The sequence below is a fragment of the Centroberyx affinis genome, unplaced genomic scaffold, assembly GCF_046629955.1.
Source record: "Centroberyx affinis isolate AG114_WGS23_722 - 3 ecotype Tasmania unplaced genomic scaffold, CSIRO-AGI_Caff_v1 ptg000866l_1, whole genome shotgun sequence".
Classification (NCBI taxonomy): domain Eukaryota; kingdom Metazoa; phylum Chordata; class Actinopteri; order Beryciformes; family Berycidae; genus Centroberyx; species Centroberyx affinis.
This window is the reverse complement of record NW_027279460.1, coordinates 182,076-199,875: the sequence shown is the minus strand read 5'-3', so window position 1 is coordinate 199,875 and position 17,800 is coordinate 182,076. Positions and strand designations below refer to the sequence as shown.

At 45.5% G+C, this 17,800-nt stretch overlaps 1 protein-coding gene across 1 annotated transcript; it reads left to right on the top strand.

Moving 5' to 3' along the window:
* The first annotated feature begins 718 nt into the window (after positions 1 to 718).
* LOC139645467 (uncharacterized) lies at positions 719 to 5,839 on the top strand. Its single transcript, XM_071521185.1, has 4 exons — positions 719 to 1,076; positions 2,899 to 2,950; positions 3,216 to 3,257; positions 4,944 to 5,839. The coding sequence occupies exons 1-4, from the start codon at positions 873 to 875 to the stop codon at positions 5,345 to 5,347; spliced, it is 702 nt and encodes a 233-aa protein (XP_071377286.1). The 5' UTR covers positions 719 to 872; the 3' UTR covers positions 5,348 to 5,839.
* The last annotated feature ends 11,961 nt before the right edge of the window (positions 5,840 to 17,800 follow it).

Here is a 17,800-nt window from a genome sequence, read left to right as displayed (position 1 = left end):
GCTTGATGAGTTAGCCTGGCTGTTCAGTTTACAATTAATTTCTATCTTTAAATTTCATTATCAATGATGTTAAATGACAATGTAATGCAAAGATGTATCTCTTGTAATCTCTGTAATAAAGCAAAATAAATAAATAAATAAATAATAAGAATAAATAAATAAAGCAACTTCAGCTATGGCCACTAGGGGGGGCAGTGCACCCCCTTTTCATTATCAATGATGTTAAATGACAATGTAATGCAAAGATGTATCTCTTGTAATCTCTGTAATAAAGCAAAATAAATAAATAATAAGAATAAATAAATAAAGCAACTTCAGCTATGGCCACTAGGGGGGGCAGTGCACCCCCCCTAGTGCTACTTGCAGGTAGGCTACATTCCTCAATTTATGCTTACAAATCATCATTTAGACAGACAAAGATGTGCCACGCATTGTCCTATTTTCTTATTTATAGGACGTCTGGAAATTATGTTAATTATTTTGTTATTAGTCAGACCATGTAATAGTCAAAACAAGCTTTTCAGCCAAGACTGAACTGACGTCATTGAAGGCATGGTCGTCCATGCCTCTAGGATAGGCTAAATAAAATGCTGAGTTGAGGATTAAATCCAAGCAGGTACTGTTGCTCCTCCTCCTCGTCGTTGTCCTCCTACTCCTCCTCCTCCTCCTCCTCCTCTTCCTCCCCTCCCATCTGCATGACCAGACAGCACCGGGTCGATATGAGGAGGTGGTGTAGGCGGCGGGTTATCCGGTTCCCGCGCTCCCTGTACGGGCATATAAAACTCCACCATGGACGTAACACTGGAACACGAGTTTGACGGGACTCTGGGAGCCAGTTTACGAACAGCCGCAGAGAGGATAGACCTGCCACCATGGGACGGAATGCACAGGACCAAGTCGCGTTGCGGGACGTGGAGGTCGGCGCGCGCCCGGACGAGTCGCTGCTGGTGCTGCTCGCGCACTGTCGGGACATGAAGCGGCAGGAGACGCGCCTCAGACTCGCCACTTTGTTCCTGCTGTTCGGCTGTTGCGCGGTGTTCCTATTCTGCATAAGCCCCGCGTTTAAAGGACAAGCGGTAAGTTTCCAAAGTGGGAATATTTAGGTTTACACAGATTAAATAAAGCCATCTAAACTCAATGTAGTGGGCTTTTCAGGTGTGTAGCAGCATCTCTATGACACATATTCATAGGATGCATTTGAAGTTAGCCTAGGCTATATCAAACTGAATTTACATAATGAGATGCTTTTAAGGGTAAAAAAAAAAAAACACATAAAGAAAGGCTTGTAAGGGTAAAAAAAAAAAAAAAAAAAAACTATGCTTCTCTGAAATAGATTTTTGTTTACACTGGTGGTTGTTTCACTTAAGCCTTAAGGCCAAGCAGTAAATACATACATTACACAGCCTATTTAAACAATGCATAAACAGCTCTAAATATCACAAATATACACCAGAGAAGTACAAGATAATATTTTTGTCTTCTACCCCAGAAGATGCTGCCCACATTATTAATTACCGCTACATATCACTGCCTAAAGCATCCCTGCATCCTAATATCATTTGAAAACTCCCAAACTATATTTCTGGGGGCAAAGCGGAGCAATGACTGGTGACTGACAAGATGTTATTATTTGGTCAGTGTGATAAATTATTAGACGTTATATTATTAGACAAAACTATCATCTTAGGGGGAAACGGTCCTGGAAATCTTCTTCTGATGTGTTTTTTTTTTTTTTTTTGAAGCGATTTCACAGTTTCAGACAAATTTCGGAGTCGGAATAAAATCCACAATCATTAGGTGGAAACTCAGTCGGAGCCGTTAATATTATATTAAGTGTTTAGTCTTGGCTCAAACGGTGTGTGATTGTCAACGAAGCGATTTATAACGTTACACTGTCAAAATCAGGTGCTGACGTCCGCACCTGTAGTGACAGGTGACACGGCTCTACAGACAGAGCGGTAAACACGGCGATGCCGGCGGGGAAGCGCAAGTCCCGGTTCCGTTGGACCGTTTAACCGGAGGAGAGAACGAGAGTTGATCGCTCTCTTTATTTCTGTCTCTGCTGTGCTGTGTATGTGTGGTTTGCTGCATGTGTATGTGTGTGTGTGTAGATGGTGGAGGAGGGGGATGTTGTAGATTCATTCACACTCCCTTCACATGCACCGAAAACCTGGAGCTACGACCAAATCTGTGAAAAATCCTGCTGGACTCTTTTAATGTGTGATGCTGCATGAGTCTCAGTCTTAACAGAATCTTAAAATGTGAGCAGCCCAAGGACTAAAAACTCATGACTTGAGGCAAATTGTTGTTAAATGGGAGAGTGCGTCAGACTAAATGTCTTCTAAGGCAGTGATTCTCAACCTTTTTCATATCAAGGCCCCCTAATTTAGTCCACATTAGGGCCACGGACCCCCATTTGATGAGATTTTGTCTCTCGGACCCAAATCTGAGAATATTTTTTATTGTCAGATATGATTTTGTGTAGAATCCCATGACTAGCTGTACTGTAGGTAGAGAGATAACGGTGGAACTATGATCAAAATAGTCATTCTAAAATGAGAAACAAATAATGAAGTTTAACAATTCATCAATTTGCTGGGGACCCCCTGGAATGCCCTCAAGGACCCCTGGTGGTCCCCGGACCCCACGTTGAGAACCACTGTTCTAATGTATGGCAGGCAATTGGGCTTCCAAATACATTTGTCGTGATCTTTGCTCTTGCATTTTAATGATAAAAAACAACAGGATCAAATATGGACGCACTTAGGGACACTTGGCACCCACACCTCGCCGTAGACATTTAACACCCACAATTTCACTTGGGTGCCAAAAATCTGCCAAATGGAAATTGTACTAGCGTTGAACCTTGCCATAAAAATGTCTTCTCCTCATTCACAGGTCACAGCTGAGTTTGGTACGGCCTATTCCAAGCAAGACAGCGTCGTGAAAGGTAAGGCTGTTTTCATGGATCTTAATTTCTCATCAGAAGGGCTTATCTATGTATGGGAGGCATTAGAGTTTCAACTTTAGCGGGGCTTAGCTTTTTACCCCTCAGAAGGTTTTTGAAATGAAACCATTTTCCAGAAATCTTTTAACTTGTACTCCAAAAACTACCTTATCCTTGACTAATCTGAAGAAAACTCAGGTTGTTGTCCTTATCTTGCAGCCAATTAAATTTCCTTATGTGCTGAACTTCTCTTTTTCCCTATCTACAGATTGTCCTCAAACAATCCTCACAAGACCAATCATTCATCTAAGTAAGATTTGTTCCCTGAATCCCTGTTTTTTGCTGTGGTTGAATGTGCTTTTCTGCTGTTGGTGACTGCTATATGTTATTTTATCTAGATATATCATATTCATCTGTTGTATAGGCTATTTAGGATCTTACTAATTATCAGTGGATCTTGTACATAAAGCATGCTGTCCCCTGGTTTGATGTCAGTCAGTGTTGCCAGACAACCTCATGGTACGCATTGGAGGTCACAGAGGCTGCTATGTATTATGCACATGATCCACTGAAGATGGATACATGAAGGAAGGCAAATTAAACACCAAATGTAGCCTCTAACCCTTGAAACAAAAAGCGAACAATCCTTTACAGACTTACTTTTACAAAATTACAAAATAAAGCACATCCCACATGTGAAGCCAGCTGCCTTGTGAACTGATCACAGTATGGGACACATTTGGCCACCTTGCCCAGAAGGCTAAGAAGGCAGGCTGGAAGAAATTCCTTGGAGGCTGATTGTTTTTACAACTTGGGAGTGACTTACACAACAGCAGCTGGTGAATCTAAATATAGTTATGTATAGATAGCTATTACTTGGCATGATACGATGCTGCATCACCCTCACACGGAGTTGTTGTAAAGCAGAGAGGACTGATGTGTCATGAGCTGTGTGCAACTCAGGAAATAGTCTGGCTTCCACTGTTAAAGACACATGGAACAGATTACATGAGCTCAGCTCATTCCCACAATGTCTGCCAGAAGCTTGGTTGTCATGATTGACCACCAGCTAACCTTCAAGGAGCATGTGGCTTCTGTTACTCGGTCATGTGGATTTGCCCTATACAACATCAGGAAGATCAGACCCTACTAGTCTGAACATACAGCACAACTCCTGGTACAGGCTCTTGTAATATCACACCTTGACTACTGCAGCTCCTTACTGGCAGGGCTCCCGGCATGTACGCTCAAACCTCTGCAGATGATCCAGAACGCGGCGGCGTGTCTGATCTTCAACCGGCCCAAAAGAGCACATGTTACTCCGCTGTTCATCTCCCTCCACTGGCTCCCAGTTGCTACCTGCATTAAGTTTAAAAGTCCTTGATGCTCGCCTACAAAGCGGCAACCAAAACGGCTCCGACCGACCTGAACTCCCTCATTCAGGTCTACGCTCCCTCCCGCTCACTACGCTCTGCCAAGGAGAGTTACCAAACTCAATTCGATCCGCAGAGTCCCTCTCAATCTTTAAGAAAAGGCTGAAGACCCAGCTCTTTAGTGAACACCTTCTCACCTGATGGACTGTGTAATCCAAAAAAACCCCCCCCAAAAAAACCTCTTTATCTGCCTCTATGCACCGCCTCATAGCACCTATGTCCTGTTGGACCAGAACTTAGCTTTATGGCACTTACTCTCTACGCACTTGTTCTCTCTCGACTAGATCCTTGCTTGTGTTGTATTAAAATCTCATATGTACGTCGCTTTGGATAAAAGGGAAATTGTTAAAAATTCATTTCATCAGAGCATCTTAGCATTGAAATGGGTGCCTAAAATTTGAAAAGGTGTTGACATGTTTAAGGAACAGCAGGCTCAGTGTGGTTGGAAAATTATGATCAAACAAAACGGACAACAGGAAAATGTGGAATTCTTTTTTTTTAAATGTGAAATTACATCATTTGTGTACACAAAGTTGATTTATTTACCTCTTTCTTTCTTCTAGCGTCAGTAAAGAGTGCCGAGGACAGGTCTAATGGAACTCACATCAAATGGGACGCCACCCTTGGTGAAAAATACTACAATAGTTCTGAACGTGCCATTGTTATTCCACAGCCGGGCATATATTATGTCTATATGAGGATTGCTTTATACCAGAAAAGACACGAGGAGGAGCACGAGGAGGAGCGCATCTCTATAAAGCTGCACACATGGAAAGACAGCTACCCAAAGGATGTAACCATCATGGAGGCCTTCGACGGTATAGCAGCCACTGAACATGTGAACAAGAATGTATACCTTGGACGGGTTTTTGAGTTGAAGACAGGAGATCTCCTTAGGGTGTGGATTGGAAGTGGTTATGACCTCATCGACTTCCGCAAAACATTCTTTGGTGCTGTACTCCTGTAGAAGTAAATTGCTTTTGTGGAAAGAATATACCTTCTGTGTGTATATATGTATTTTCATGCAGATTTGTTTTTCCATGGAAGTACATGAACAATGCATGTTAAAAATGCTCTGTAAAAATTCCATTCCATTTAGGATTAGTCATTATCATTCATCTTCAATGTTCAGGTGTGGTATATGTTAAAATGCTTTCTGTTAAAGCTGAGTTTTTTTTAATAGTGTGTACTTTGGATTCCAGTTTTGGAAGATGCAAAAAATCTTATTTTTGTTTGTGCATTGACTCTTGAAAATCCATTTGTTACTATAGTTCCTAATGCTGTATTATATCCCAGAAGAAATGTTAAAGGATCTAAGGACAGCTGATAAATGAAATGTGAAAATACAGGTCCAACCCAATATTAGGAAAGTCTTCCATATGTTGTGTACTCAGGGTATATATATATATATATATATATATATGTATGTTCTATGAAGCATCAATAACTAATAAATTAAGTTTTGAATAATTGTGCAATACTGATTTCTGGTTAACATCATGTGAAAAAAAGAACAAACGACAACAATAAGAGCATATCAGAAAAGAGCAAGTCATGACCAGAAGAAGTGAAACCGAATACTGAATTTTTCATAAATTACTCACCCCTATGAGAGATGATACGCATGAGAAAATGTTGACAGAGTTAAAGTAGTAAAAACAAAGCCTTTGGATTCATTTGCATTTGTGTGGTAGCTACTATACACTTCTGAGAGGGTTCCAAAGGTGATGTTATTGATTATAAAAAGATAAATATACCCGCAAGGAGCAATTGCGGGGTCCAACCACACTTTGAAAAGACAACTTTATCGTGCCCTCCATTAATGAATAAATCAATACTAAATGAGTTAGAAAATTGCACTGCTCTCTATGGGTTGAAACTTCTGGCCACACCGCAATCAGTGATGTCAAATCAGGAATTTAGCCATTGACAGATGATGTCAAACACCTGCTTAGAGTTTTATGCACCATGTGATTTAGTGAACTTCAAAATGAACACACTTTGTCAGAGACTTGAACTCACAACCTTGTGCCCCAAAGACCTGAGCTTAACCACTCCACCAACATTTTCCAGAGTGAGGAAGTAAAGCAAGGGATAAGTAATAGGTCATAGGTGATAGTCCCACCTATGTGGAAAGCCTCAGAAATAATATTATAACTGTATTAGTGCCCTCCATTAATCAATTTAAACATGGCTTTACATACTGCATCTTGAGAGTACAGACATCATTTGTCTTTAATAAAGATTGAGAAGTTAGAAACTGCCTCCCCCCACGCACTTAAGATTGTTCTCTGTGACCTGTACACTAGAATCTGTGCTGCCTACATATGAACAATATGTGTCATATAGCACAAGGGGAGATAGGATGCTGGATTTGTGTTATGGCAATATTAAGAGGGCTTATAAATCCTTGCAGAAACTATCTGTAAGCACCTCTGATCATTTTGCTATACAGTTACTGCCAACATAGAGACGGTCCAGGTGTGGTCTGACATGCGACATGCTGATACCTACAAAGGCTGTTAAATGCTAACCCAATAACAAGCCATGGATCACAGCCGGACTGAAAAGAACAATCCAGGCAAAAAAAACCCAAAGCCTTCTTCATAGGACAGCAATTGGAGGGAAGAGAGGCACAAAAGGCATTGAAAAAGGAGATCAAGCCAAGGTGGAGGCTATGTTTCACACTGGAAACCTGAGGCAGGCTTGGCAGGGTCTCTCAGTCCTAACAGGGAAGGTCTCCATCAAGAGAGGCGCAGAGATGAGGGAAAAGGAGGCAATATTTGTGAACTACCCCAACACATTCTACTGCTGGTTCGATGACGCTGACTTCAGTCCTGAGACAGCGGACTTGATGAACCAGCTCCAATAGCAGATCGTGGAGGGTTGGGGCCAGCCCATCGTTCTCACGGAGGAGGAGGTGAGAAGGGAACTGAGGAGGCTGAACCCATCCAAAGCCCCAGGACCCGACCTCATCAAGGGAAGGGTGCAGAAGGGCTAACATCAGTCATGATCAAATGCCTGGAGCGCCTGGTGCTATCTCACCTCGCTACACAGGTGGGCCCTTCTTCCCTTGACCCATTGCAGTTTGCATACAGACAGAACCGCTCTGTGGAGGATGCAGTGATGTCTGTGGTGCACACCACATACACTTACCTGGAGAAGCCACGTTCATACACCAGAATTCTGTTCCTGGATTTCTCTTCAGCTTTCAACTGTATGCAGCCTCACATTCTCTTCACTTCCTTCAGGAAGGACAGGATGTTAAAGTGAACCGATCAACATCTCCTGTCTTACTCACATTGCTCTGGTTGATACCTCCAGCAGTGCAGCCCACGTTGAAGAGGAGGCAGAGAGGCTGTACTGCTGGTTCGAGGAGCACTTTCTCCATCTTAACGTGAGGAAGACAAAGGAGCTCCGCACTGATTTCAGGAGGAAGGTGGACCCTCCCCCACAGCTGATGCTCAACGGAGAGCTTGTGGAGAGAGGAAGCAGCTTCAAGTACCTCTGAACAATCCTTGACAGTGGACTAACATAGCAGATTGTGAATAAGTGCCACCAGAGGACCTACCTCCTTCGGAGACTGGCAGCATGTGGCGGACGCTGTGAATGCTGCTGCCTCAGAAGGTCGGACCGTCGCCGAGATAAAAAAAGAAGTGGTCCGACATAAAAGCGCATAGCCTTACACAGGCAGAGTGTTTGTGCCATGGGCGGGGGGGGAAAGGGGACACCGGAGCTCACCCCACTTGATGAGAAACTGGCAGGAATCATCGGGGAATCCCTCCTGAGTAGAGTAGTGACGGAGGCGGAGGGGACGCACCGGATGACTCAGATAAACTACGTCATTTGTATTCCCTTGTTTGAAATGAGAGTAAACCAAATGCATTCAAGTTGTGTTTACACATTTATGTGCAAAAACAAATGAGACTTTATTCACAAAACAAAAATAGGATGGTTCCCCTCCCTCCCAAACTGTGTATTATTAGCATGGGAACAGGCTTCAGGGTGGGTACATGGCCAAAATAAAAGAACAAAAAGAAAGCTAACACAAATATCCTACTCTTACCTGTTTGAAAAGAACCAAAATGACAGGAGACTTACCTAAACTCCTAACGAAGCAAAAACAGGAGAAAAAGGAGCTCAAACAAAAGGCCACCCACCCCTACAACTCAGGGAGACATCTCTGGACAGGTGGCAGCAGCTTTATACCCTGGTGTACTCAGCAGGAGCCAATCACCAGCCAGGACACACCTACACAATCACACAGTACAACCAATCGCAGCACACCACCTGTTGCTCATCAGACACACCCACAGACGAGAGAGAGAGAGGGTGCGTAAGTCAGTAAGTAAGTCTCTTATTTGATATTTCCTCGCTCCTCGCTTGAACCGGAAGTCGTTCTGGTCCGCCATTTTGAAGGTCGTCCCAAAGCTCTTATCTCTAGGAGCGAGGAAGGATCTCTGAGGAGCTATGAGCGAGGAGACACGAGAGCAGCCTTCCCGGAAGACTTTCAGCTGAACGCCATGACGTCAATTACTCCGCCCCTACATATAAGCTCCTTGGCCCCTACGCCTGGCAAATTTGAACGAGATGGCAGACAAACAGTACAAGTGTAAGTGGCCGTTATTTTATGCTTTTTGATATATAACGTTAATGCAAGAACATGGGGAACCTAAATTACGTTTATGTCATCCACAACCCGTTTTATGTCATAAATCTCACTAACAGCACCCTCCTAACATGTGTGTAATGTCTATTGTACAGCATTGCATTATTTATCGGACCTGTGTTAGAAAATGTTACGTTACGACGGTAAAAAAAGTTACAAGCATTCACGTGGCTGCCACACTAGCTGCTCATTTCAAGAACCAAACTGTCACTGATATAAACCATACATTTGCCTATCATTAATTGTTCTGCATGTTATGTGAGTGAAATATCATGGCTTGTGAAGAGGCATACAGCCAAGAAGGCCTGGTATGGGGGTGAGTTCACTGTTTTATGTCTGTTTTCTCAATGCTATTTTGCTCACCAGCACAAGCCCCTGCACTGTGTGATCATCAATGCAACGTCGCGCTATCACCATTGTCCACGTACATACTAAATATAGTGTTTGTGTAGTAGGAACACTTGTTTCAATATTAATGCAGTACTCCCTCTTAGTTCTCGACACACCCCCCCCACAGCACTAGATTGACTCCTCCCTGGTCCAGCCCTCCAATTAGCTTGTCAGGGTATTTAAGGCAGCTGTGGCATCATGGCTGCCTTTCCTTTTCTCTGCCTGTTGGTTGCCATATTGGCCCCTCTTTGTGACTCTGAGTCTCCTGTCTACCTGGTCGTACTGGTGTCTGCTGGCTGAGATTTGTGAATTAAGTTCCTGTCTGCCCTTGGGTGCTGTGGATTCTTACCACCCTGAGTCTGCGTAGCCAGCGCACATTTCGTCAAGGTACTGGTCACTGTAGTTAGGGGTCTCTATCAGCTGCTGTTTTGCCTCTATAGTTTTGTATTTACTGTGTATGTGTGTTGACTTGGTTGTTTTATCTCGTTGCCAGTTGTATCTGGTACTTTTAGTGAGAGCCAACTGGTTTGTTATTAATGACCTTTTTATGTTCGAGTAATCTAGTATATCTGTTATGTCCTTATAGGGGAGCAGAGTGCTGGCTGGTTGGAGAGGCTCGACACCCTGGTGCGGTTCCCTTCACAAAGTTTGTACTGGTAAAAGAGCACTGGGACACTGTTTTTCACCTTTTTGCTGTGATTGCTGTTTTGCAGTGAATACACGTGTGGTAGGTAAGTGGTTGCACCCCTGGACACGCCCTCAGTTAGTCTGCCTCTCCATTGCTGGCCTCAGCCCACGCTCCCCTTCGTAAGTACTGGAAGTGTTTTAGTAAAAGAATTGCATTTGTTAGACATTAATTAAATTATTGTAATAAATATTTTGTTACTTCCTTTCACATAGGTTTGATTCTTTTTTCATTTGTGTTTAACCCATCCTCTCCACAGACCCTTCCAGTCATTAATTATTCAATAAATTTGCATTTCTTTTGGAATCACGTCTCTGTCTTACTTTAGTTATCAAACTTGTGTAGCCTGTGTATGACCGAGGTATTAGTCCAGGTTCCTCAGTATACTTCCTGGGGTGAAACTCCCCAGGTGGCGTTGTCGGGTTAGTTATATTCTGTTTGCTTATATCGCCACCCCGCCACATTCTGGCGTTGTCGGCAGGATCTACTGTAAAAGCAGAGACGTGTGTTCTTTTTTTTTTGTTGTTTTTGTCTACCAGTTGGTTCATTTTATGTTAAGTATATGAATGTGTATGCATTTGTATATTTTAGTGGTTAGTGTGTATGACATAGGCAAAACAGCAGCTGGTCCTGCAAGCATCTAGAACTCCAAGCAACAGGCCTGTGTTAACCTCTCCTGTCTCCCTCTTCATCATGGAGGACGCGAACCAGTTAAGAGACTTGGTTGCCCAATTGCAAGCTGAAAACCGACTACTGCGGGAACGGGAAGCAGCACCTGGTACTAGTGCGGCGTCAACAAGTGACTCTGCTCCTCAGCCCCTCTCCTCTAGTGCTCCAGTAATTGAGCGACTGGTTTATGTCCCGAGAGACAGAAAATGCCCAATGTTTAGAGGTAGGACTGGTCTAAGCATTGCAGAGTGGGTGGAGGAAGTTCAAGCTTGTATGCGTGCCCGCCACTTGTCTTGGGCTGATCAAGCACTTTTCATTTATGATCATTTGGAAGGTGAGGCAAGAGAGGAGATAAAATATCGATCTAGAGAGGAAAGGGAGGATCCAGACAAAATCCTTGACGTATTGCAGGAGTTGTATGGGTGTTCTAAATCCTATGTTTCTTTGCAGGAAGACTTCTTTTCGAGAAAGCAACAGGAGGGTGAAACACTGCAGGAATTTTCCCATGCTTTGATGTGTTTGATGGACAGGGTTGTAACTAATGCTCCTAATGGCCTGCCAAACTCCAGTGTATTACTGCGTGACCAATTTGTTGAACACGTGTATGACTGTGCTCTCCGCAGGGAATTAAAGCAGTTTGTCCGACGCCATCCCACCGCCACCTTGCTCGATGTCCGTAGCGAGGCTATTAGGTGGGAGCGGGAGGGGATGCCAGGGGGTAGCAGGGGAAGGAGACACTCTGTCCCATCTGCTGCAGGTTTCCAGTTTGCAGTGGTGGGAGGTCCTCAGTCAGGGTCAGGTAACCTAAACTCAAGGTCTGAGTTGGCAGAGTTAAAGGAAATGTTAAAACATCAACAGGAACAGCTAAACCAACTTAGTAGTAGTCTTATTGCACTCCAGAATGCCCCCAGGCCCCTTTTCAGTAATGGGAAACAGTCTGTCATTTGTAGAAGGTGCCAGAAACCTGGCCACTTTGCGAGGGAATGTGATGGTGAGAGAGTTCATGTACAAGCTCAGCTATCTTCCCGTGCTGCTCCTATGACTCGTAGTGATAGGTCGCCTTCCCAGAATCAGCAATCGGGAAACTTTCACCCCCTGAACTGCTGAGTCAAAGTTCAGGTGGGGGCCTAGTTGGCTCGGAGTCAGGTTCAGAGAACCCAGACTGTATATCAGAGTTGATGTCAGCTTGTCCACACATAACCCTATTAATGGGAGGAATTGAGGTTCCATGTTTGGTTGATACAGGGTCAATGGTGTCCACCATAACTGAGAGTTTCTTTGTCCAGAACTTTGAACCCTGGGGTGCAGAGAAGCTCCGGTCATGTCATTGGCTACGGCTTAAGGCCGCCAATGGACTGGACATACCCTATGTTGGTTACCTTGAGCTTGATGTTGAGCTTTGCAATAAGGTAATTACAAAGCGTGGTGTGTTGGTCGTAAAAGACCCCCCTGGTCATTCATCTTCTGCCCCAGGTATTCTAGGTATGAACATTATCAGAACATGTTACAGGGAGTTATTTGTACGCCATGGCCCTGCTCTTTTTGATTTGCCCTCTGTGTCACAGGCCCCCAGCCAATTCCAACAAGCACTACAACAGTGTCACCAGGCCCAGGTCAATGCCCCCCCTGACCGCTCAGGCAGAGTAAGAGTCAAGGGTAGAAGGGTTTTCAGAGTTCCTGGTGGTACCATGAAGCTTGTGGCAGCGACCTGTTTCCAGCATCACTCGGGTAATGATGCCTTGTTTGAACCCCTGGCTGCTGGATTACCTGCTGGTCTACTCGCATCTCCAGCTCTGGTCCAACTGACAGGAGGTACAGTCTACATCCCTATAGTCAATGTGGGGGTCAATGATGTTGTGCTCTATCCACGCACTGTAATAGGTACCTTGAGCCATGCCCATGTAGTGAGTCTACCCACAGGGGTCACAGAGGTTGAGGAGCATATTTCAGCCACAGTGTCTTCTCAGACAGTCACTAGCTCAGTGCAGGAGAAGATTAATGCAGTTGATTTGTCTGCCCTGTCCAAGCAAGATCAGGGCCGTGTTAGGTCCTTACTACAGAAACACAGTGGTGTATTTTCAGCTCATGAGGGAGACTTGGGCTGCACCAAGCTGATCTCGCATGATATCCCTCTGCTTGATGAGACACCGGTACGACAGAGGTATAGACGCATTCCTCCCTCAGAGTATGATGCAGTTAAAGCCCATATCCACCAGCTTCTCGAGGCGCAGGTGATCAGGGAAAGTAGTAGCCCCTTCGCATCGCCCATTGTCCTGGTCAAAAAGAAAGACGGTAGTCTCCGGCTGTGCGTGGACTACAGGCTGCTAAACGGCAAGACACGGAAGGATGCCTTCCCCCTGCCGCGAATTGAAGAGTCCCTTGACGCACTCTCTGGTGCCCACTGGTTTTCCACTATGGACCTGGCTAGTGGGTACAATCAAGTTCCAGTCACGGAGAAGGACAAAATGAAGACGGCTTTCTGCACCCCCTTCGGCCTGTTTGAATGGAACAGGATGCCTTTTGGGCTTTGCAATGCCCCAAGTACCTTCCAAAGATTAATGGAGAGGATATTTGGGGCCCAACATTGTCAGTCTTTGTTGTTGTACCTGGATGACGTTGTGGTTTTTTCTTCCACTGTAGCCCAACATATGGAGCGCCTGGATGCTGTGTTGGAGCGGCTGAAGCAGGAGAACCTCAAGGCCAAGCTGGAGAAGTGTTTCTTCTTCAAAGAGGAGGTTGGCTACTTGGGGCATGTCATCTCCAAAGAGGGTGTGGCTACTGATCCCATCAAAATTGACGCAGTATCCAAGTGGCAGCGTCCTAACCATGTGGCTGAGTTACGCTCATTCCTCGGCTTTGCCAGCTATTACCGGCGCTTTGTGGACGGCTTTGCTAGGCTGGCAGCCCCTCTGCACCGGCTGGCTGCTGAACTGAGTGGCACCAAGACCCGGAAGAAGTCGGAGCAGAATTTGACGGCGGCATGGACCACGGAGTGCGAGCGGAGCTTTGAAGGCCTGAAGAGCAAGCTTGTGGAAGCACCAGTGCTGGCCTATGCCAACTTCTCCTTGCCCTTCATCCTCGAAGTGGATGCCAGCCACAGTGGACTGGGAGCCGTTCTCTCTCAGGAGCAAGATGGTAAGATCAGGCCTGTAGCATATGCCAGTCGGAGCCTTAAGCCATCAGAACGTAATATGAACAACTACAGCTCCATGAAATTGGAGTTCTTGGCCCTTAAGTGGGCCATGACAGAAAAGTTCAGAGAATACCTGTTAGGGCAGAAATGTGTGGTATACACTGACAATAACCCTCTCAGTCACCTCTCCACAGCAAAGTTGGGTGCTGTGGAACAGCGCTGGGCTTCAGAACTTGCTAACTTTGATTATGTCATCAAGTATAGGCCCGGCAAGAGTAATGGCAATGCAGATGCCCTTTCTCGGCAGTACTTACCCAGCTCGTGTGCAGCTGATCATCTGGTTCCTGGCACGCCAGTTCCTGAGTCCGTGCAGCAAGTCATCGTCAGCCCAGCACTCGAGGTAACGCAAAATGCCATCTCTGCTTTCCCTTGTCACACTTCCCCTGATCTCCGTGTCCTACAGGAAGCAGATTCCACCATACACGACTTCTTGGTGTTCTGGACCACAAAGAAGGGTCCAGATGCAGCCGAACGGCGTCAGATGTCCAAGGAAGCTCTTGGGCTGGTCAAGCAGTGGGATCGCATAGTGGAGCAAGATGGTGTGCTCTATCGTAAAGTCTTTTCCCCAGACGGCGATGAGGTCCTCCAGCTGGTCCTGCCCTTGTCATTAAAGAACCAGGTCTTACACCAGCTGCACCATGAGCATGGCCATCAGGGTGTGGAACGGACAGTAAATTTGGTGTGGCAGAGATGTTACTGGCCTGGTATGCGCCAAGATGTTAAGCGCTGGTGTCAAGAGTGTGAAAGGTGTCAGGTAGCCAAGGACACCCAGCCATCAACCCGTACTTATATGGGCCACCTTCTTGCTGCACGCCCAAACCAAATTCTGGCTGTTGACTTTACCTTGTTGGAGCCATCTAAGAATGGGATGGAGAGTGTGCTTGTGATGACGGATGTATTCTCGAAGTACACCCAGGCAGTTCCCACCCATGATCAACGGGCTTCAACTGTGGCTAAAGTACTGGTAAACGAGTGGTTCTGCAAGTTTGGCGTGCCCAGTCGTATCCACTCTGATCAGGGCAGGAATTTTGAGAGTGCTCTGATTCAACAGCTATGCAGTTTGTACGGCGTTGAGAAGTCTCATACTACCCCCTACCATCCTGCTGGGAATGGCCAATGCGAACGGTTTAATCGTACCCTGCACAATCTTCTGCGTACATTACCCACAACTAAGAAAAGGGATTGGTCATCCTACCTGCCACAAGTTGTCTTTTCATACAACACAACAGCACATCAATCTACGGGTGAGTCCCCTTTCTTTCTGATGTTTGGTCAAGATCCTCTCTTACCTGTTGACTTCCTCCTAGGAAGAATCCCGGTCCCAGAAGCAGGCAGTACTCATGACTGGATTGTGGAGCACCAGACCAGACTCCGGGTTGCGTTTGAAGGAGCCACAAGGCATCTGCAAGCTGCTGCGAACCGCCGTAAAGCACATCATGACCAAAAGGTGAAGGATGCTCCCCTGCAGGAAGGACAGCTGGTGTATCTCAGGGATGTAGGAGTGAGGGGCCGCCACAAAATTCAAGATGTTTGGAGCTCGGTGGTGTATAGGGTTCTGAAAGCCCCCAAAGAGGGAGGATCTGTATACACCATTGCTCCAGTGGATGATCCCCGTAAGGTGAGGCATGTTCACCGCTCTCTATTGAAAGGCCATCCTGGAGGTGTGGTCCATGAAGAAGTCACTGGGGCTCATCCCCAGGAAGATGCAGAACCCCTTGTCAGGGAGGGAGATTCATTGGATGACGACTTGTGTGTGGTATTGCCTGAAATCACTCAGACTCATGTGCCGGTGACTGCTGTATGCCCACAGACTGACTCCTCTTCAACCCCAGCACAACCCCAAATGGCTCCTACCATATCCACTACAGCCTCAGGGAGCCAGTCCCTGGTTAGACCTCCAGTTCTTCTGAGTGAGAACCAACCTTGTGCCAATGAAGGGGCAGTAAGGAGAACCAATCGTTCCACCGCTGGGAAGCACACGAATGTTCACCACCTCCCGCAGGCAGCAGGGAGCAGGGCGATAGGGGCTACAAACTCCCAGGTACCTGCAGCTGAGGGAATGGCCGCCATCTTTAGGCCTTGGCAATAAGCAAACAATCGTCGGGTCGACGATTCAAAAAGCGGGGGTGGATTGTAGTAGGAACACTTGTTTCAATATTAATGCAGTACTCCCTCTTAGTTCTCGACACCCCCCCCACAGCACTAGATTGACTCCTCCCTGGTCCAGCCCTCCAATTAGCTTGTCAGGGTATTTAAGGCAGCTGTGGCATCATGGCTGCCTTTCCTTTTCTCTGCCTGTTGGTTGCCATATTGGCCCCTCTTTGTGACTCTGAGTCTCCTGTCTACCTGGTCGTACTGGTGTCTGCTGGCTGAGATTTGTGAATTAAGTTCCTGTCTGCCCTTGGGTGCTGTGGATTCTTACCACCCTGAGTCTGCGTAGCCAGCGCACATTTCGTCAAGGTACTGGTCACTGTAGTTAGGGGTCTCTATCAGCTGCTGTTTTGCCTCTATAGTTTTGTATTTACTGTGTATGTGTGTTGACTTGGTTGTTTTATCTCGTTGCCAGTTGTATCTGGTACTTTTAGTGAGAGCCAACTGGTTTGTTATTAATGACCTTTTTATGTTCGAGTAATCTAGTATATCTGTTATGTCCTTATAGGGGAGCAGAGTGCTGGCTGGTTGGAGAGGCTCGACACCCTGGTGCGGTTCCCTTCACAAAGTTTGTACTGGTAAAAGAGCACTGGGACACTGTTTTTCACCTTTTTGCTGTGATTGCTGTTTTGCAGTGAATACACGTGTGGTAGGTAAGTGGTTGCACCCCTGGACACGCCCTCAGTTAGTCTGCCTCTCCATTGCTGGCCTCAGCCCACGCTCCCCTTCGTAAGTACTGGAAGTGTTTTAGTAAAAGAATTGCATTTGTTAGACATTAATTAAATTATTGTAATAAATATTTTGTTACTTCCTTTCACATAGGTTTGATTCTTTTTTCATTTGTGTTTAACCCATCCTCTCCACAGACCCTTCCAGTCATTAATTATTCAATAAATTTGCATTTCTTTTGGAATCACGTCTCTGTCTTACTTTAGTTATCAAACTTGTGTAGCCTGTGTATGACCGAGGTATTAGTCCAGGTTCCTCAGTATACTTCCTGGGGTGAAACTCCCCAGGTGGCGTTGTCGGGTTAGTTATATTCTGTTTGCTTATATCGCCACCCCGCCACATTCGCTGTAATTATTATGTATCTCGCTTATTGTCAGTGGTCACACTTAGACTCTTCCCCTCACTTTGCATGTGAGACTCTCATGAGTCAAATGCCATATGGGAGAATAAACCCTGCTAATAACATATGGACTTTGAATAATAAAGTTCCACAGTTGAATATGTTCTGGCATTGTCACTTTACTGTAAAGTTACAGTTAGTAACGAGAGATACCCTTTTACTAATATGTAACATAACTATCTTGTGTCTGGGATCATACCAGGGATGCAATAAGTTGAGATGATTTGTCCTCCACAGGGAAATCATAAGGATGATGAGTATGGAGGGAAGACTTACTTAATGGGACAACTTAAAGAGGAAATATAAGGTGAGATTTTGTATTTATTAAGAGCTCAGTTCACTTCCATATAAAGCATTTGTGATTTGTTGTTGTTTAACATAATGCATCACCTTCTAGTGGTTTCAGTGTGTCCACATCTCACTGATAAATCCCTTGTTTGATATCTTCCAGGAGGGGGGGGGGCATGGTTTTCGGGAGGCGGCCCTCTATTGAGCCCCCAGTCCTGATGGACTCATGTGACCCTGTGGCTGACG